This window comes from Felis catus, chromosome A1 (assembly GCF_018350175.1).
Source record: "Felis catus isolate Fca126 chromosome A1, F.catus_Fca126_mat1.0, whole genome shotgun sequence".
NCBI lineage: Eukaryota > Metazoa > Chordata > Mammalia > Carnivora > Felidae > Felis > Felis catus.
In genome coordinates this window covers 230,299,553-230,322,256 of record NC_058368.1, presented here as the reverse complement: position 1 = coordinate 230,322,256, position 22,704 = coordinate 230,299,553, and the positions used below count along the sequence as shown (strand labels likewise).

The 22,704-nt window shown below is 41.7% G+C and overlaps 1 protein-coding gene across 2 annotated transcripts in view; it reads right to left on the bottom strand.

Moving 5' to 3' along the window:
• The window catches only part of CTNND2 (catenin delta 2), a 938,925-nt gene that overhangs the window by 357,657 nt on the left and 558,564 nt on the right, over positions 1 to 22,704 (bottom strand). For both annotated transcript variants that reach the window (XM_045038764.1, XM_045038766.1), the window contains exons 8-9: positions 19,679 to 19,873; positions 8,255 to 8,510 (exon numbers count right to left, since the gene is read on the bottom strand). In XM_045038764.1, the coding sequence (XP_044894699.1) occupies positions 8,255 to 8,510; positions 19,679 to 19,873 (451 nt within the window). The remainder of the gene's footprint in view (positions 1 to 8,254; positions 8,511 to 19,678; positions 19,874 to 22,704) is intronic.

Here is a 22,704-nt window from a genome sequence, read left to right as displayed (position 1 = left end):
TCATCATTCAAGCACGCCCAAAGGCCAAGAAAAGAGCTGAGTTCACCCATCTCTCTCCAGCCGGAGCAAAGACCACCAGCCATGTGAACCAGTAACAACAGAGATACTGTGCTCAGACCTTACATGTTCAACCATGTCACTCTTCCTGAAGAAATGTCTTCATAATTAAAAATACAAACCGATCTAAAAACTTTCAATTTTGTTGTTTTATCTTTAACAAACCCTACCTCAAGTCCTATCTTCGGTGTACAACTATTTTCTTTTTTATTTAAATTTTTAAAAAATGTTCATATATTTATTTGGGGGGGGGAAGGGGCAGAGAGAGGGAGACAGAGGCTCCAAAGCAGGCTCTGTGCTGTCAGCAGAGAGCCTGATGCAGGACTTGAACCCATGAACCGTGAGACCATGACCTGAGCTTCAGTCAGACGTTTAACCCACTGGGCCACCCAGGAGCCCTGTGTACAACTATTTCATAGTGTAAATAGTGTAAATGTACACTAAGGCTTGTGTGGTTGGCTGAAGAGTGTCCTCCCAGAGTTCACATCCATTCGGAAGCTCAGAACGTGACTTTATCTGAGAACAGGGTTTGGCAGATGTAATTAAGGTGAGGCCACACTGGGTTGGTGCGGACCCTAAATACAACGACTGGTGTGTCCTTATAGGAGGAGGAGAGGGGGCTGGGAGAGAGAGAAGCTCGCAAGTGAAGCCTGGGGCAGAGGCAGGAGGGATGCTGCCACAATCCACGGAACGGCCGGGGCCACAAGAAGCTGGATCCTCCCCTGGAGCCTGAGAGGGAACGTGGCCCTGCACCCACCCCTTGATTTTGGACTTCTGGCCTCCAGAACTGTGACAGAGTGAATCCTGTTGGTGTAAGCTACTCAGTTTGTGGTACGGTGTTATGGCAGCCATGGGACAGTAATACATTGTATCTATACTTCATAAGAAACAGATCCTCACATGGGGTATAAGCTAACATTCCCTTCTGTATTACTAGTTAAAGTAATACATTTACAGCATAAGAAGAACACTGCAAAATACACTGAAAACACTGCAAAAAACACTCAGTTGCTCTTCTGTGCTTCTCTGATCATGTCTGTCTTGTTCACACAGGGCCCCGCAGTCTCTTTCTCTCTCACGTAACTTTGAAAGCTCTTCGAAAAATGAAGCTGTTTTCATGCTGTCATCACACCCACAGAGCTCACCCTAGAATATTCCACCGGGAAGCCACATAGAACACAGGTGCCTTCAGACGGACCTGGAGGGAGGAGCCCAAAGACTGGGGAACACACGCAAGGCTCTGCCTTTGGGCCAGCTCTGGCCACTCCTGATAAAATCTCACTGAGGACATGCATGTGTGTCTTTCATGTTTCCAAGGGACACGGAGCAGTGTGTTCAGTAATTATGCTGGATGACAAAACTGGGATCCAGAGATTTCTGAAGCATTGGATACTGCAATGACTGCGAACAAGAAGTGAACTTGAAGCCCCTCATTTATGTTAAAGAGAAAATTAAAAATTCAAGGTACGAATCATTAATTTATAGCCTTACAGAAGTCACATGTGGAAAGACTACATTTTATGATGATTGTAACATTAATATTGGGATCAATATTCATAGTAGTTATGAACACGAGATAAGAATTTGGACAGGTATGGATCCAGTTTCTAGCGCTCTAGGCCTCAGTTTACCCATATGTAAAATGGGCACTACGAAGAGTTGTGCCATAGGGATTTAGGGGAGGATTAAATTAAATAATGCATATTTAAAAAGTTTAATGCTGTCGTATGATCAATTAGTCTTCAGCAAAGCAGGAAAGAAAAGGCAACGGGAAAAAGTTTCTTCGACAAATGGTGCTGGGAAAACTGGACAGCTACACGCAAAAGAAAGAAATTGGGCCACTTTCTTAGACCATACACAAAAATCAATGCAAAACGGACGAAAAGTCTAAATTTGAGACCTGAAACCATAAAAATCCTAGAAGAGAATAAAAGCAGTAACTTCTACGACATCAGCCATGACCACTTCTTTCTAGGTATGTCTCCTGAGGCAAGGGAAACAAAAGCAAAAGTAAACTATTGGGACTACATCAAAATAAAAAGCTTCCGCACAGTGAAGGAAACAATCAGCGAAAATAAAAGGCAACCTACTGCATTAGAGAAGATATTTGCAAACGGCATATCTGATAAAGGGTTAGTACCCGAAATCTATGAAGAAATTATAAAACTCAACCCCCTAAAACCGAATAATCCAATTATAAAATGGGCGGAAGACATGAACAGACGTTTCTCCAAAGAAGACATCCAGATGGCCAAAAGACACATGAAAAGATGTTCAACATCACTCACCATCAGGGAAAGGCAAATGAAAACCATGAGATACCACCTCATATCTGTCAGAATGGCTAAAATTAATAACTCAGGAAACAACAGGTGTTGGCAAGGATGTGGAGAAAGAGAAACCATCTTGCACTGTTGGTGGGAATGCAAACTGGTGCAGCCACTCCGGAAAACAGTACGGCAGTTCCTAAAAAGTTAAAAATAGAACTACCCTATGATCCAGTAATCACACTCCTAGGTATTTATCTAAAGAATACAAAAATACTAATTCAAAGGGATACATGCACCCTGATGTTTATTGCAGCATTATCTACGATAGCCAAATTATGGAAATAGCCCAAGTGTCCATTGATTAATGACTGGATAAAGAAGATGTGGTACATATATACAATGGAATATTACTCAGCCATGAAAAAGAATGAAATTTTTGCCTTTTGTGATGACACGGATAGAGCTAGAGAGCGTTATGCTAAGTGAATAAGTCAGGGAAAGACAAATACCCTGTTAGTTCACTCATGTGTGGAACTTAAGGAACAAACCAAATGAGCAAAGGGCAAAAAGAGAGAGAGAGAGAGAGAGAGAGAGAGAGAGAGAGAGAGAGAGAGAGAAACCAAGAAACAGACTCTTAACTATAGAGAACAAAGTGTTGGTTGCCAGTGGGGAGGGGGTCAGGGCATGGGTGAAATAGGTGATGGGGACGAAGGAGGGCACTTGCTGTGATGAGCACTGGGCAATGTACGTAAGTGCTGAATCACTATATTGGTCACCTGAAACTAATACTACACTCTACATGTTAACTGTACTGAAATTCAAATGAAAGCTTGAATAAGTAAATTGAAATAAGATAAAAATAAAATAAAAATCCCAAAAAAGTTTACCACTGAGTACAAAATATATTACTTTAATTCATTTTTTAAATTACCATCGTTATCATCATCTCTGTCACAAACATTCTCATCTTACTCGCAAGAAAACCTACTGTGACCCCAGGTTGCCCGAAGGTAACGCTTGCTCCCTTCCCGCGCTTCTGGTGATGCAGGAGACGACCGGGAAGGACACTGCAGGGCTCCCAGAGGAGGGCCTGGAAACCACAGCTCAGGGAAGGGACGCAGCCAGCACAGAGACAGGAGCCCCGGGCATTGGGGAGGTGGTGTAAGTGTCTTCGAGGGCTGGCCTTGGGAGGGAGGATAGGCATGATCTCATGTGATTTCAAAGGTCAGGAACAAGGTCAGGGGATGAACTTACAAGATGTGCAGGTTTTGTATCACTATAAATTAGTTTATAGGCTTGAATTACTCGAAGAATTAATAAAATGCTTTCAGGAGATGGTGAGTGGCCCGTGGCTTAGAGGCATTCAAGTAGAGACTGAATGCCAACTGTTAGGCTTGCTTTCAGCCTAACTGAATAAGTGACTTCCAAATACTCTTCACACTCAGATGGTCTGTAAATTGTGAACGCTGTATTTTGCCGCAGTTAAATAAATGATTATTGAGCATCTGAAGTGAAAACCAAGCTCCCCAGAGATCCCACCATCTAAGAGAACGGGACAATGAAGAATACCATGTAACTGTGTTCACTGTAAACACTTCAGCCATGTCATGTAAGTTACGTAATAGTGTCTTAAACGTTACTAAAGAATTGAAAATTATTTTTCAAATCTTCACCTTTTAAAAAGCATTGTTGTAGTATGTTTTGTTTCCTGAGTATTCATTCATTCACTGTCTGCCGTACATGTGGTTTTGTAGTGGGCAATGAAGAAACAGCCTTTGGAAAACATTCTTAACCCAGGTTTACCTACTGATAAGATATTTATAAGCAGCATTACTAAATAATATTTGCTAATATAACATCCAATAGTAAAATAACTTTAATCGCTTCCTAAAATAGATAAAACACAGTAGAAATGCAGTAGGCAATTCCTTAGGATTCCTTAGAAAAATGACTATTTTTTTATTATTGTTCAAAAATTGTGGCTTGAAACAAAGGAACTCTATGGAATAGAAGTCTCATAGAACCAACTAGAAGGCAGGTGCAAATCTGGGCCCAAAGTCAGCATTAAAGATGTGCCATTGTATTTATTTCTGTTATGTTGAGTAACAAAAAGAAGACAGCGTTTAAGTTTAAACCAGGTTTATAATAAGTGAGATTCTTTTAACATGTTTGAAAAATTGCTGGAGATTGTGCACATCACGAATTACAATATCTCGAAAAGGGATTCATCAACAAGATTAAAAGATGTTATTCCTACTACAACCTACACGCTAAGTTATGACAGGAAATGGCTAAGCCATAAGTTTCCTTTTATGGATAAGAACATTTATAGTACTTTTAGCACACACAGGTACGCCAGTCTTACATTATGTTGTTCTAGTTATTTCATCAATCAGATTTTTAAAATAAGGATGCTATGACTTATCACTCCCAACATCACTAAAACCTCTTTCATATTACTTGATGTTAAGATTTGTATTTGACCTATGTGTTTGAAAACAACAATGTATAAAATTCAGAATTTGGAGGGCACTGAAAATATATTAGCCATGCTAACAATCCTTAAGAGATTCACACATGCAATTAAAAAATAAAAACTTCTTGGAAAACAAAAACATATGGATGTAAATTTTCTCAGGGGTTGCTGACTCTAAAAAGGAAATTAGATTTTATCATCTCTCTGTATAAAAAAGGTTTCTGTGCATTCTTTGTTGGAGTACATCCCGGGGGCAGTCAAAAGTAAAAAGACCAAAGTTTTGCCTCCATATACGACGGAGCCAGCATGTGAGAAAAATGCAAGCCTTCAGAACCAATTTTTTGCATGCTGTGGTTCAGAGGAATTAAGAGCTGAGTCTCTGGTTTCAAGTCTAATGACTGAATTGGAGCTATCCTGATTTCAAATTCTTATTTTAAGGTACAGTATTTTCTGGAAAGCTTCTCACTGAATAATACTGAAACCCAGGAGCACATGGGTGGCTTAGTCCATTAAGCGTCTGACCCTTGATTTTGGCTCAAGTCATGATCTCATTGGTTTGTGGAACAGAGCCCCACATAGGGCTCTGCTCTGACAGCAGAACCAGCTTGGGGTCCTTTCTCTCTCTCTCTCTCTCTCTCTCTCTCTCTGACCCTCCCCTACTTGCTCTTTCTCAGAAAATAAATAAATAAATAATACTAAAACTCTTCCACAGAAAAATACCCTGGTCTGCAGTAAGATACATAAGGCAGGTATTAGAAAAGAAAGCCAAAAAAAAAATAAAAAAATAAAACAAAGACCACACATCCAGTTAGCAATCAGCAGAGCAAGGAGACTGATCTCCGTAATTTCTATCACTTCTTTCATCATTCCAAACTCCTACACCCAAACACCAGGTACTACCATTCAATCACCCTCTGAAAATAATCATAAGACACGGGAGTATATTCTTTCCTTTTCCTTTTTTTATGAAAAAATTAAGATGTTCATGCCAACACGTGCTTCTGAGTCCTAAAAGTATGGATTCTAGCCCATGTACCCACCTGCCAGCAGTGTGATCTGCAATGTCATTTAACACTCTAATTCTCCATTTATTCAAGGCACTAAACCTATCAGTTTCCTTCCACAAAGGAGAATTACGTCAAAGATGTAAGTAAAAGTGCTTTGAGAATTGTAACGTGCTATAAACATGTTGGGAACAGCAGAGGCTTACATGGTCTGGTATTTTAATGATAAATAAAATGTTAAAAAAATTCTCTTTAACAATGTATGTATAAAAGCTTGAAAAAAGTCTAAGGACTGAAAAGCTTTAAATCATGGGTCACAGTGCCAAAATAAACAATTCTGAACCCTGGAAGTTAAACCTATTAGTTCGAGCAAAATTCACCTGATAACAATCAAAATTTATTATTCAAAGGAAGATGCAAAAGTCTCGTCATAGGAGAATCATCGTAATTTGGACTTGAATTTTAGATTTGAGACGTCTGTCAGTTAAATCTGAACACTGTGACATGTTCCCTTTTTTAAAGAAAACTCTACAAGAAAGGCATTACTGTATTGTAAGCTCTATCCATTTTTGGATGATGCCAGATTATTAGTTCCTTTTGTATTAACTAAGCCATGACAATCTAGTTCTGGTTCTAGATATGGTTCTGTTTTGTTGTATATGCGAGCTGAGGATGGTGGAATGCTTTTTTTTTTTTTTTTTTCAGATTTAACACATAGTTAAGGGCTAACGACTGGCGTTCTTGAAAGTAACGGCGAATTTGTAATTCATATGACACAATGGCTTACACATAAATTTTACACATACACAAAATTAATAGCCAATACTGCCTTGTTTATGATTAACACTGCTTATTGGTGTTTCCCTTTTTTGGTTTATAGTGGGTATGCAGTAAATATTGGTGACACAATCCATAACTTAAAAAGGTAAGAGAGCCATGGCAATACACTGAAAGAAGAAAAAAAAAGGTCGTAAAAATGACAGTAATAAAAAATAGAAAGGATACACCATTTAATAAAATCAAATGCATTTAATATACAGCATAAAATAAAGAGGCTAGGCTGTGGCTAGGGAAACAAGTACATTTGGTTTCTTGCTAAGCCAACTTTTCCTAATATGAAAATTTAAAACCTTTCCACTGGAGATAAAATGTTTACCCTCATTTAAATATACGGTGCTAAATAAAGCAATACCAATTCAACGATGTATTTTTCTAGTTACCATTTCCTACGAGTTTACCACTCTTCTATTTCTGTATGTTTTCAGTAGCACGTCAAGAACAAATACTTAAGAGAGTGCTGAGGTGTTATCTGAAGAACATTTTACCCACGCCAGCGAAAGTGCTTAAGGACTTGGGGCAGATTTCAGGACCTTTGAAACTGAAGATCTGGATAAGCAGACACTGTACGATGTAATGTCAGCACACTTCTTATTTCTAGTAGTTAACAGTGAGCATTTATTACAATTTATTTTTATCATGGAGCCTCCATCAAATATAATATTCAACATGGACCCTCAAAGCCAGTCTGAATTGTGCTAAAGGAGCTGTCTCAAAAAATACTATGAAATGGTCCCATTATTCCTTTTATGTTTGTAGAAGCGATTTCTTTCCCACAAAAGAATCTATGGAACTCCTCAATACAGTACATATGCACTTGTGTGCTCTATCAGAGAAAATTCCTTGAGACGAATTTTAAGTACACTTACCAGAGCCAAGTGATATGCCCTGCTATAAAGAAATACCAGAAATCTGACATATCTATAGTATTCACAGATGCAGATATATATTTATGGGACTCTATCAGCATAAATCAAATGGTTATGAATAAAACATCACTAAACCAATTCTAAACTTCAGAAGTAGAGCACCACTAAATATCTCACCAGTGCTGGAAAAAAGGAAGCAAAAAAGAAACACCACTCAGTAATAAGAATTTCTCTGATATTACACCCAAGTTTTTATCGACGCCCAAACAATGTCAACCTAATGTTTATTTCTGGACACAGAAAAATAAAGGTAATTGGATTTTCTAAATTTTCAATTCTGGGTATAACCCGGAAGGCATGAATACAGAAACATGGGTACGCAGTGACCAAACATGGTTCCACTGAGACAAGGCGGCGCTTAGACCGGGATACCTGAAGTCGAACCACTGAATCCCCAACTCCTCAATTTCTGTTGCACGAAAGAGAGCTGTTTCACATCTTATTGGAGAGGTTATTATTTGCTGTTGAACCCCAAAAGATACTAGACAGAGACACATGATCAATGCCCGTATTCCAAATCAAACGCAAGATCATAAAACCCAGCCCCAAGCCAACCCTTTCATACTCAGCCAGGAACACGAACGCGATGGTGGGACATGCATGGAACAATGTCTTAAGGACGCCTGCTTGGAAAACCTCTTTAGACATCGCGGTCGGGAAAAGAAAAGGATTTGTACCCACCTGGGATCCTTCTGAATGCTGTCGATGGACGGGGACCTGGCCAAGGTGCCTTCGGGCGGGAGGGCGGGGCCGGATTTGCTGTACGGAGACTCCACAGAGGGACAGTACTGCAGCTGTCGGTAGGGGTCTGCGTAATTGGAGGCTGGGCCCGCGGCGTAGCTGGCCCTCTGGAAGGTGGCCGCGGCGGCGTTCTGCGGGCCATGCTGGCTGCCTGTGCGCTGCAAGGGGACGGAGTCGACACCGGGGGAAGATGGGGCTAGGACAGGAAAGTAGGGACAAAGCAAAAAATTGAGGACCTGCTCACAGAAACGGTTAACCAGGTCTAAGGCAGGGGGCGGGGGGAAATTACACACATAAGAAAAAAAAAGGGGGGGAGGTTTGGAAGAATAAAAAAAATAATCTGTCATATTTGAACCAATACATTCAATGTTATCCACTGAAATGATCATTAGCATGCTATCTCCGAAATAAACCTTTCGGCGATGGGGGTGGGTGGGAAATGCATCAGTTGTGTGTTGATGGCTTCCCAATCCCCAAGAGAAGTTTTGTTCATCTCAAAGGAAAATAAAGTCTGTGGAGAACCCAAACGCAGAGGATGCATAGGGACCATTTATAAGGCATCATGGATGGGTAGGTCTTTATTGTTCAAGTTGAGAAGATTCAGGAAGTGTTCAGGTGATGTCACATTAATTTTATTAAGAGTATAAGGCAAACTTAGTAATGTCGCGAATTTTCCTGAATAAAAGAAAGAAACTGCGGGCCTGGGGGTGGGGAGGTAGGGTGGGGCAGGGCTCCTATTTCCACAATTAGTCCTAGAGCAGTAAACACAGGACTGCTCTAGCTCCTGGAAAGCAATTCCCCAAAGATTTCCATATGCCTCTTCTTCAACTAAAGCTGTCACAGTAGCAGGTAAATTCGGGGAAGGGTAGGCAGGTGGGAGGAGGTGCCCGACTGCAACCCAGACAAAATAACGAGCCGACCTGGCTTCTCCAGAAGCACCTGCATCTTTTCGAAACGTCTACATTGTTCTGGGAAGAGTCTCCACCAGTTATTAATGTCAGTTTGACTAGTCCCAAACTGAATTTCAATTATGCTTCCTTCGTGGATTCTTGTCAGTTCATTGCATGGCATTGTTTTTATCTGGTTCTCAAAAATATCTGACGTCTAAGGTTTAATGACCAAATACAATGCAAATAGCATCTTTCATGTTAACAGAATGGGACCAGTCATTAACTGTTGCAACAGTTGTTAGCCATGATCAGCCGTAGACAGTACAATTTCTTTACTGGCATTGCAGATCAGAAGATATCCAAAAAACAGCCAGTGTCTGGGTACAACCATTTGTATCCAGGAGTATCCAGGCTCTAAGGAGTAGGATTTCAATTATAAACGATACCCCTCAACTCTGACTACTGAGTGCTTATTAGTGGGTGACAGAGAGTTTATTTTGTCCTCTCTCGCATTACAGGACATATGCCAAATCAAACACCCCAAAAATTATGTCACATTGAGCAAACAATTATGAAAAGAAGTTAAGGAAATTGTGCCAAATGACAAAAAAGTTATAAAGTGAACCAGAGGAAAACATTCTAATGCTGAGAACTGAGTTTTAATTAAGAGTTCAGGGCTTCTCAGGGCGCCTGGGTGGCTCAGTCAGTTAAGCATCCTACTTCAGCTCAGGTCATGATCTCACAGTTCCTGGGTTCGAGCCTCGCATTGGGTCTGTGCTGACAACGTGGAGTGTGCTTGGAATTCTCTCTCCCTCTCTCTCTCTCCCTCCCCATTTGTGCTCTCTCTCTCAAAATAAATAAATAAACTTAAAAAAGAAACATTAAAAAAGAGTTCAGGGCTTCTCATTTCCAATGAATTATAATATTTCATCTTACAATAATCAAAATTAGGAGAACAGCCACTGAGGCATGGTGAAAAGTAGAAACACATTTAAGAAAAACTTTCTAAACAAAAAATGTATGTATACTCTGAGGAGCGGTCTTTGAAATGATGAAGACTGTCCTGATGGATTGTTTCAAAATGACCAGTTTAGACTAATGAACATTAAGTTCAGAACCAGGAAATCTGTCTTATGTCTTTACGCATTTTCTGGAAGAGTTCTATTTTCTCGCAAACTTACAAACATGTGTAATTAGAATTCATGTTTTAATAACGTATGAACAATGTGTTTTATATCACGATGGCAGGGGTTTAAGACTTAGGCCGGGCCTAACCTTTTTTTAGAAGAACAAATGTACAGAGGCAAACAAAATTTCATTTTCTAGAAGAGCTGTGACAGGGTAGCCAGCAAATCCAGGGCAAAAGCAGAAAACTAAATACACCTGACATTTTTCAGATAAATTCATTTTTTCCCCCTTCAGGAAAGTAGTATCTATATTCAAGCTTGCTGAAAATGGTTACTAATACCAGAAAATATATTCTTTTCTATTCCAAAGTGTTAATAGCTGATGCAGTAAGTACAATGATTAACAGGAAAGAAGGACAATATGGAGGAGATCAGGAAATTATACAGAAATCTAAAAAAACAAAAACAAAAACATACTCATTAAAAAAAGTAGTAATAGTAAGGTGAGCGACCTAACCATGCCAAAAACTCTCCAGGGACTTTAAATTGAAAGAGAATATCATGAGAGGGTTTAAAACAAAACAAAACACTTGCAGCAGGAAAGACTGTAAGGACATTGGCTTCAAACGTGAAAACAGGGTGTGAAATGCAGTTAATTAAGCAGAAACAGGAGTAGCTCCAGTATTCCAGGAGGAAGAGAAGGCAGAGGCAGATGCAAGAATATCGTCAGGCTCATATTTGTACTTCACTTTGGCCCATTTGGGGCCAGGGGCAGGGAATTCATTCAGAGCCTGGCTTCTGAAGTTAGACAAGTGGGCTCCTATCCAGGCCTTCTGGCCAGTTCTGGGTATGAGACGAGGGAGTTACCGAGCTTGTTAAGCTCCACCTTCCTGACTGTGGCATGAAGAGAACGAGATGGCCTCATGGGATCATCATTTGCTTTAAAGACACGAAGGGTGTTAAACATCCCCTATGTAGGAACTGTGCAACAAGTGAGCTATTGCTATGTCTACCATTGACAATGTTGAAATCAACGGATACTGGACAAGGAAATTGTACCCACTGCACTGGGGGGGTGGGGGGGGTGGGGGAGACACTTGCCACTGAGTATCAGGCTCCAGAGCTCCCGCAAGGGCTTTCTCTCTGCTAAGACCCTATAAGAGACTGAACACATCACTCTCATGTTACAGATGGGAAACTGAGGCACAGGGAGATTACGTAACTTGCCTGAGTCTGCCTGGTATCTAGCAGTGAAGGGATCAAGTCCTTGCACCCTGCCTCCAGAGTTTATTCTTACAACCACCGCTGCAACTGGACCAGATTTTAAACTTCAAAATGTGTGTTACTGAATTAGCTTCATGGTGAGAAAATTTATGAGACGCTTAAAATGAAGGGAAATGTCTACTAAAGGCATAGCGGATAGACAGGTTTACAATAGGAATTAACATGAGTATTATAGTAAAAATTGGTAAAAGTTCGTGTGTTAATTTAGATCATTTCCCCTCAAATTGAATTTATTGAGATATGCAGAAAAATATAGGGAAAAATTCTTCACATAGAAAAAAAACCTAACCTTGTTCATGTCTATAAAAATCAAAGAATAGGGATACTCATAGTTACCTTAATTTTATTTCAAAGTTTTTTTTAATGTTTATTTCTTTTGAAGATAGAGTGTGAGCAGGGAAGGGGCAAAGAGAGAGGGAGACGCAGAATCGGAAACAGGCTTCTGCACTGGCAGCGTAGAGCTCGATGTGGGACTCGAACTCACAAACCATGAGATCATGACCTGAGCTGAAGTTGGACACTTAACTGACTGAATCACCCAGGCACCACTCAAAGTGCTTTGAGTCTTAGTTTAATCACTAATACCACTATAATTCGAAAAAAGAGGGTAGACTCTGAAATCTAAGATGGGTGAACAACTTCCAGAGAGATCTTATTAGAAAATCATAATCGCATGTGTGGCATTTGATAAATGACATTTCAGAAGTTTCCTGAATCCACAGTTTAAACTTTTAGGTCAGAATAAATAGGATGCCTGATGGGAATTTCAAAGTATAAAATGAGAATTCAAGTTGGTACTGCCGAAATGAGAAAAAAAAGAAGACTAATCAGTGCAAAGAAAATAATGCAACATGGAATACAGACGGGGAGAAAAATACACTCTCTTAAAGTGTGGGTCATGCAACCGTCTGTCTTGAAGAATACGTGTGAGGCTCAAATAGATCTCAAACTAGCCATCAGTAGCGTAACAACGCGATGCCTCGTATTTCTTTAAGCACGACATGGAAAAATGACTTCGGCATCACAAATTAAATTCCCCCTTTGTGCCCTACCTGTTCAGACCTCAGCGTGGCACATGCAAACCATGGCCCCCCATTAGTGTGGATCAGCAGACACTGGTCACACCCTTCAAGACTTTCTCCTTTAACACGTTGCCTGCATTTCTGTCCCATCACACATTTTCTCTTATTTGAGCTTTAGAGCTCGGCGGACCACGTCACCCGCCTTGCAGGAGGGCTCTATTCAATGGAACCTTCCAGGGCAAACATCTGAAGTGGAAGGCTCCCTGTCAGCGTGTCCAACACTCCCCTCTCTCCTCACCTGCTCCGCAAACGGCCCCTTCTCCCCTCAATGAGCTCTCAGAGCTCAGCGAGCCATGTCGCTGGTACCTTTGGGGAGATTTTAAAAGCAGCCTCTTCAGCAGCTGACTTGGTACTTCACCTGACTTCTACACTGTTCACGAAATTACCTGTTTTCTTCAGAGCTACACAAATAAAGGTCTACTGTACAAAAGGGGGAAAGATGTTTTATGTGTGATATTTGCTCGAAATGGGGGAGAAGGGATCCTTTTTCATCAGCCAGACATTCTACTTGGATGATGATAGATGGTCACATCCGTTATTTACTGACCATAAAAAAAAATAAAAAATAAATAAAACAATAAAATATAATAATCTGGCACAAGAAGAGATTTGGTTGCAGGGGGAATAAAAAGTGCGGTTCAACAAAAGAAGAAAAACCTTTATTTTTGTTTTTTTTTTTTTTAATTCTCTTTGCTTTTCTGTATATTTGCATTTACAGAAATATGAAAACATAAACTACACTTACCCTTATTAAACACAAAATAGGAACACAATAATTAAATACTATTCCCTGTGCAATCTCAGAAAATAAAGATAGCTTAGGTGCCATCAGGTCCAAGAACGTGGCCATGAACTCTCTTAAAGAGAATTCGACTCTGTTATTTTAGGGACAAAGAGCTTTTAGCACTCAATCTGCTATATTCCCAGCAGTATTATTATCTAGAACTCAACTGTAAAGGCCTTCCCATTTTCTGCACTCTACACAGGCTGATCCGTGCTAAACTCAATGGGAAAATATTCCTGGGTAAATTTAATGTAATCTTCCCCCCCCCCCCCCCATTTTAATTCCAGTACAGTTCGCACTGAATGTTACATTGGTTTCAGGTGTACAAAACAGCGATTCAACGATGCTATACATTACTCAGGGCTCATCATGAACATAATCTTTTAACTTCAGGTATTACTGCCTTTGTGGGGAGGGGCATTAATGCAGGGGTTTTACTAGTAATAGAATCATTATTATGGTGCGGGTGTTGATGTTTCTGGATTTTACCAAAAAACTGTTCCTACTAGCCAACACTCTGCCTTCCCTCAGCTGAGCTCAGTTACACTTTTTATTCACATCTCTTTAGGTGGTTTGATATAGGTAAGCTTCTGGAAGCCCTTCTCCATTTTTAGAGGATATTCATCACCAGGTTCATTAAAATTTTCCAATAGGGTAATAACGTGCCCCTGACTTTCTAGACTTAAAAAAAAAAAATAACCAAGCCGTTATGAAGGATCTAATTTGACTTGCTCTAATGGAAAGCAATCACTTTTACAGTTTGAAGTAACAGCATTTAAGAAGTAATAAACCGCTAACATGCCACGTTTTTGTGGACTCCAATGATGATTTTAATTGAGATGTTATTTACCTGTTACTGAATAATAGTAATAAAGTTGTATGAATGTGAAGGTGCTGTGAAATGCCTCTATACCTTTATTGAGCAGTGGCCATTATTGTGGAGAATTTTAAGTTCTTTCAAAGTACTTTCTCCACACGTGCAAATATTTTCATCCCATTCTTTTTTTCTTTTCATGTTTTAGTATTTGTCAACCTCATAGAGATAGTTAGCAGATTTTCTCCTCGCAACATACCTATGATAACTCATTTTTTATTACAAGCTGACACATTCATCACAGAAAGCTTGTTTTCTCCACTCACGGAGAAACGCATTTATCCCAAAGTAAATTCCTGCGACATTCATCACGGCAGACATTGGCCATTTTCATTAGTTTAGAAAGATGCATTTGGAGGGCCGGGATAGGGGGGAGTGTCAGAGTCAAGCATCTGTGTTAATCAAATGACTCCTAAGTTGACAGTTACTGGTATGTTTGCGTTTGAAATAAAAATTCGTGCTACTTAGTTTCTGCTTAATAGACTTTATCATAAGCAAATCCATGAAGATCGCATCGTCCCTGCCTGGCTGTACTTCTTATTATATAAGCTCTGGTTTTGACAAGCCTTATCCCAGATGAAAGGTATGTTTTATTTAAACAGACATCCAAGTTAAAAGTGTGCCTCTTTAAATTTTCATCACGCACGAAGTAAAGCTTCAGACACTGGGTTGATGTCCTGTAAAAGCAGGTGGGGATATTCGCGCTGCCACCAGACTCACTGGCCCGCCTTTTCGGCCGCGGATCACGCCATTCCGCCTCCCTGCACAGGGACAGAACATCGATGGTGGCCCCTCTCACTTCCCGGCTCTACAAGGAATGCGCGGCCGTCCGGTCTGGCAAGAGGATGCTTTCGGTTCAGCAGACACCAGTGCGGATTCAGGAAGTGACCCTTTGCCTTCTCTTAGGCGGCGAGATCTCTGGGGCCACACTGCTGGCCTCTATCTGCTGGCTTCTATCTCAATCCCGTCCTCGGGCGTGAGGGCGTGCTGCTCTACTTTCTGCCTTCCTACCAAGAGCACGTCTGGGGCCAGGGAGGCCAGCGGGCCGTCCTCAGAACCTGCTCCCTTGTGCCGGAACCGGGTGGGGCAAAGGTCTGCGGTTCTTGTCTTACAATGGCGGGGGCGCATGAGCGTGCGGGGGCAGGGGCACAAGACCCTCTTCACACCGTGCTTCCTGGCACAGCCCTGACAGAGTATCCACCAGCTGAGTAACATCCCACTGATTTCCAGTGTCGAGTAGCGAACCTTGTTTGTATAAGTTTCACCTTCCACAGTCTGGAGCAGAAGGGAGGTGAGAAGTAGGACGTTAGCACCCTGGCCCCCTAACCTGCTCATAAATGTACACAAATACATGTGTGTAGGCTCTCTCACAGAAGGGTTAGGTAGCTTTGTGGTTTGGGAAGGCCTTGAGGACCTCTTTGCCTACCCAAAGGTAGAGAGAGGTCCCCATCGGAGTTGGTGTCTCCAATGGAGATTTAAATCAGCCTTCAAACGTTACAAAAAAAGGGGGTGGCCTGGGTGGCCCAGTCGGTTGGGACTTTGGCTCAGATCATGATCTCATAGTTTGTGGTTTTGGGTGCCGCATTGGGGTCTGTGCTGACAGCTCTGAGCCTGGAGACTACAGCCTGCTTTGGATTCTGTGCCCCCCACCCCGCCACTCCCTCGACTGCACTCTCTCTCTCTCAAAAATAAACATTAAAAATAAAGAAATAAATCAGTCTTCAGAGTAAATAACAGGGGTGAGTGGTTATTAGGGCAGTCAAAGAGACCTGGAGAAGGCACGCAGAGAGAAGGATGGAGTTTCTTTTTATTTTCGAGAGAGAGAGAGAGACAGAGAGACAGAGAGAAAGCGAGGGAGGGGCAGAAAGAGGGGGGACACAGGATCCAAAACGGCTCTGTGCTGACAGCAGAGAGCTCCACGTGGAGCCTGAACTCACGAACCGTGAGATCATGCCCTGGGCCGAAATCAAGAGTTGGGCGCTTAACCAACGGAGCCCCTACAAATACAGTTTCAACCAAGATGAACGTTAAGAGCCAGGTTCCAGAGCAAGACTGCCTGGGCACAAAGGTTTAAAGACTGGCTCCATACAACCTGTGGGGCCTTGGGAAGGTCACTCAACATCTCTGTGCCTCAGTGTTCTGTAAAATGAGTGTCGTAACAGTACCTCCTTCATGCGGTGGTTCTGAGGATTTGTGACTATGTTCAGAGAACTTAGAATGATCTCTGAAAGCAGCCACCTGCTACATGCTTCTGTCATTCAGACTCACCTGTTCTTACTACAGCGCCATCTAGTAATTCCCTGGTTTTTTAGGCAAGTGCATTTGTCTTCATTCCTAAGTGTTGACTACAACAAGTGCCCCTCAGTTCCCGTGGCCCACCTCCTTGATGTGTCCCCCGGAAATGCTTTAGGGGTCACACTGAAGGAACCCAAGGGCTGAGACCTAAGATAGGTTGCTCAAACCACCTCAGCCACAACGGGAGCCAAAAGTCAGTGGCCCCTGAATACTTCGGGTCTAAGAGGCCCTAGAAGACCGTCCCAAGCAATTGGGGTATTTGCTCTGGCCCCGGAAACGTCTCAAAGTTCTGCATCAGAAGTCTCCGGTATGGGGTGTGTGCAACACAGGATGTGAAATACGACCTCCTGGGGGTGCCTGGGTGGCTCACTAGGTTGAACGTCTGGACTCTTGCTTGATCTCAGCTCAGATCATGATCTCAAGGTTCGTGGGATCCAGCCCTGCGTGGACTCTGAGCTGACAGAGCGGAGCCTGCTTGGGATTTTTCTCTCTCCCTCTCCCTCAAAATAAATAAACTTTCAAAAAAAATAACCTCCTGGATATGAAAAAACAATCTTAGAATGTTTCTTTATATTAATTTGTAATCCTGACTTTTACTAGATATTATTTAATGATATTGTATACTATGTATACAATTTATAAGTAAAGGGTATACACCCATATTAAAGGCATTTCCCCAAACATGTGGGTGCTAATAGAGACAGTTCCTGGCGTTGCAGGGTTAGCTAAGAAAGTATAAGGATTTCAAATGAAATGAATTAAGTATAGAAACAGGGAGTGACCCGAGCAGGTGCAGAGGAGATAGAGCCTGTGGCTTTATACTTAGGAGCTGGAGAGAGGTGGGTTCTCCCCACCTGTCACCCCAAGAGACCATCCATGCACTCCTGGAAATGTCAATATTGTTGCATAAATCAGCAGACTTCCTCAAAAGTGCCTCAAGCTCAAAAGGGCACCTGGGTTGGGGTCTCGGACATCTGGATGTCACAACCTCAGCAGCTCTCTGCCAGGGCAGAGATTACTGTTACTGAGAACACCCAGGCAAACACGTTTTTCTCCTTGATGCACTTAGAGGACACTGCTGGCTTCCCTCCTAAGGAGGATGACACCCTTGTTCGTTCATTCAGCACAGCGCTCCACTGATGGCTTAGAGCAGGGGTCAGCCAACTTTTCTACCAAGGGCCAGAAAGTAAATATTGTCAGCTTTACCAACCAGATGGTCTCCACCATAACTACTCAAGTCAGCTGCTACAGCGTGGAAGCAGCTAGAAATGATACGGGAACAAATAGGCATGGCTGTGTTCCAGAAACTTTATTTATAGACACTGAAATTTGGATTTCTTAGAACTTCCACGTATCAGAAAATATTATCCATCATTTGACCATAAACCATTTAAAATGTAATAATGATTTTTAGCTCAGGAGCACTAATCAAATGGGTGGCCAGCTGAATTTGGCCCATGAGCGAGAGTTTTCAGACCCCTAGTTTAGAGAAAATACTAGTTTTGTTTTGTTTTAAGTGTGAACATCTTCCCCTGTCTTTGATCCGACCCAGTAGAATGAAGTATCGTTTTCTTATTGTAGGTAAATTTTTATGAAGCCCCCAGAAGTTTATTAACAAAAGATAATTCAATTCAAGCACAGGAATGCAGGACAGAGAATCAACACATAATCCCCTTTGTTGTCAGTTTTTATGCAAATTACATATTCACCATCACAGAGGTGGTAATCCTTGCCTTTTGTAAGGGGTGCATGGAAATAAAATTGCCTTAGTTACTATTATGCAAACCAACTAATGGTTAAAAGAGCCCAGCCTCACACAGGAGTGGTTCTAGCAGGCTGACAATGAGAGAACTCCGACAGAAGAATAAATGGGTATTCCTTTTCATCTGAACCAAGATATGAATTATTAACGGTGGATGGCATTTATGATGTCAAAAATAAAAGAAAGAGTATTTTGTGCCATTCTTCTTACGGTGCAGTGAAATACTGAAATGTAAATATCAGTAATTGACCATAAAAGCAACTTAACTTGCCTGGATTTCAAAACGTATAATTTAGTATCATAATGCAGTTAACAAAATTGCTATGCTCTACTTCGGGGTAACTGGAAGTTACAATAGTCTGAAGGTGCAGGGCCCTGTGTGCCAAGTTCTGGACCAGAGCTTCGGTTTTCCCACGCCTCAGGCTTGGTTCAAGTGCAGCGTGTATCAGTTGCTGTACGCAATTTCCTTAGCAATGTGAAGCTTTGTAACAAGGGCAGTTCTCAATATCTTAATTGTATCAATTTTATTGTTAGATGAATGCTCTCCAGCACATTTAAGCATGGCATTTAACCAGTTATTTTGCAAATGGCTACATGCTCTGGAAAATGCTTGCCTTTCTTTGCGCAGCCTGTGGTCGTGTTCAATTCAAAATATATATTTAGTCCAGGAGAGCTCTAGGGTTGATTGAATCATATGCAATTGTCAATATCTGACCTTTACACGATAATTTCACATGACTGAACCTGATAGTGCTTATGAAGCAAAGTCTCAGTTTGCCTTACAAAATAATGCGACATTTTCCTAAATAGGTTTCCCCCCAGCTTGCCAGATAGGTAGCCTGTATCATTAAAGAACACTTACCAGCATTAGGCATATGCCTTTTCTGTCCTGCATAATGACTATGCTTTCTTGGAGTACTTAAATTCATCAAATATGTTAACGACGGCACACAAAAAATTAGTTTTCTTTCAGATCGCCTGTTGGACAAAATAAGCTTACAACCCCCCCATTAAACTTCTTTCATTTAAAAGAGACTCAGGTAGCTAAATGAATCGTATTTGGTTTCTCTCATTATCATCACAGACATTAATGGTAGAAGCAGGTCATAATGCTGGTGGGGAGAGAGGATGAGAAGGTGTGTGCACGCACATACACACACACACACACACACACACACACACACCTTTGATGAGCCCCCAAGCAGGACCCCCGCCCCCCCCGCCGCCTACTACGCACAGACCACCCAGGGGGGGCTGAATACACACCTGTGCTCGTGCGGTACGTGCCCGTGTGTGCTGATGGCAGAGGGTCCCCCTGGCTCTGGCTGAGACTCCTCATAGGGGGCTTCTGATAGACACGGTCCTCATAGATGGGGTCTATGTGGTGCTCTGGGGACTGCAGGGCCCGCAGTTCCGGGCCCAGGTGGCCGTGCTGGCTGCTGTACGAGGCCCGGGACCCAGCTGAAATAAGCGAACAGGAGACATTAGGACCCAACCAACATTCAGACAGAACTTGTTTTATCAAAGACATATTTGAATTTGTTTTTTACACAGAAATGGTGAAATCTGCAGAAAATCAAATGAATAGCATGAAATGGCAGCAATATGTCAAGCTAATCAGCTTATCGGCATCACCCAGCTGCCTTGCTTTGCTCCCAAACCTGATCTCCCTATAAGGATGATAATGATTCTGAGATAAATCCACCCTGAACAGGGCCAGCGAAACATCATTTTTCTCAGCCTAACGAATGTGGCTGGCTTCCTTACTAAAGGAATCAGGCAGACAAGTCGAACCTAAAAACCTCTTCTTATCCCATAGTCCTTGCACCTTAAATTCTGCAACAGAAATTATTATGTAAAATGATGAGCAAACAAATAAACCACGATGGCAAGCCATCCTGATGTTGTTCCTGAAAAGTGAGCCAGAATTCGTTCTCATCAGCAGTTTCTTCCCGGACAATGAATGAACGGACATGTCTGGACTTACAACAGCCTACATCTCTAAGAGAAGCAGATTGTAAAGAAACAGGTTTTCAAGTCACATTTCCTTTTACTCTGACCCTCCAAACTGAAGCACCTCATTTAGTCTACCTTCCTCTAAAAAACGGTACAAGTGGCTGTCACTAACTGGTTGAATTTGTAAACTGAGTCTGCGCATCGCTCGCCTTGTAATATTTGTAAATCCTTATTTGTGTCATTTCCTCGCACTGTATGGGAGGAGGTGTCGCTTTGAAACAGAGCTGTGGACCAGGGAACCTTTGCGGACCCGAGGACAGAGCATCCTGCAAGGGCTAAGAGGTTCAGCTGACACACGGAAAAGACGATGTTGACCGAGAGCCAACATTGCACCTGAGGTACGGTCAGAATCCCAGAAGCATCATCTCCACTGGGCCAGATGGGGTGGAGGACACCGGGGGACAATGAAGGATGCAGGGCAGCAAGGAGAGACGGTTATCTCATGGCGGTGAGCGGAGAACACACACAAGAACTGAATGAGGCGGAGAGCGGACTTTTGGCAAGACCCTTCGGCTAAACCTTCAAAGCCGATACCCACACGCCATGCTGGGATTTAACTGTCAGCAGCCTCTGGACAGCCCGAACTTGGGAGCTCTCCACTCCATTCTAAGCAACGGGATTTTGGAATTCCTTGATTTCAGCAGTGTCTGCGGGCAGCTCTATCTCTGTGTGGCCGTCCAAGGCAGTCACCGGTGGCCACTTTACAGACAAGATCTTCAATGCTCAGTGACTCTGCACTGCTTCTTCAGGATCATGTAACCCCCAAGATTTTAATATTCTCACCGAGTATATTTGAGAAAAAGCCCATTCCAAAGTTTCGAAATTGCTGGCAGATAAATACACGCTTTATTGGTATATTGTACACAGGGCTGTTTTAAATTTATGTAAACAAAACAGACCATTTCTGAATGATTGAGGCAGTGCTCAGAATTCTATGAATTCAGCGTTAATAAAAAATACTGAATGTTTTGAGGAAAGGGAAGGAATAGAGCAAGTTAGTTCCTTACCTTTCCCTTTGCTAGTAATTAAATCAACTCTGATTTAGATAGTGTTCAGATGAATGATAGGTTCAAAATAACTGTTTTGCATAATTAGCTTCATTGCATCTGATTTATCAAATGCCAACATCACACTGAATATTATCTCATGTTCATATTTTCCAGGAATATATTTAAGCATGATACGCCTTGAGTTCCTGCCATCAATTCTTCCTTCTTCTGGAGGCTTTCTTAATATTGCCAAAGACTTAACAAGTGTAAAAATCAAGGAAACAGTCATTATATCCAAATGTTATATAGTTAAATGAAAGCCATCCATCACTCGTAGATTTAGAGTTATAACTTCATCATGTTCTTGATTCTAAGTCTCTAAAAACACCCAACAAGGGAACCACAAAAAGACCTGATGGTCTGAGTGGGGACAGGATGTGAGGGCCAGCATTTACTGGGCATGAGGAAATTTTTATAGAACCACGATTCAGACATTAATGACCAAGGGTCCTAGGCAAGGAGCAAGAATCTTAAAGCCTACCCTTAGCACTGCTTTTAATGGGTAATTGCAAAGATTGCAGGGATGAATGAAGTCAAAAAGGGAAGGACTGAAATGACCAAGGAAATGCGCAATACTTTTTAGAAAGAGATATAGCATCAATTAAATCTGAAAATTTACAAATAACAACACTCTCCTAGTCCAGGAGGAAGCCAGCAGCACGGGGAAATAATCACGGAGCAGAAAGGGCTTGTCACGTTCCTCCACACCACAGTTTCATTGGGTCAGAGTCCAGCAGGCACTGTTTTCATTTGACCAGCAATATGAAACAGTTATCGTTTTTAGACTGATGTGCAAATAAATTTCTACATGTTAAGTTTTGTATCTGTCGTTTACATGTAGCAGGTTAGTCCCTATTAACCAACAGATTGATTCATTCAACATAGGGATAAAGGTACTCAAGAAAAGTAAAGCAGGGTAAGGGGACAGCAGACAAAGTGTGGTGCATACTGTTTTGATAAGGTGGTCAAGAAAGTTCTTTTTGCTTATTTGACATTTCAGCAGAAAACTTCCGAAGGCCAGAGAAAGCCATGATGCAGGGACATCCACGTGGTTCCCAGACAGAGGGAACCAGCCGCGAGAGCAAAGGCCCCTCTGTAAGAAATTCATTTCACGGTATTTATGGAAGTGATTTTATCAGTACCTATTTAATCCATATTGTCTTTAAAAAGAAACACAGTGTATGGACTCTTCATGAGTTCAGACTACAATTGGTTGTAAGAACTGAA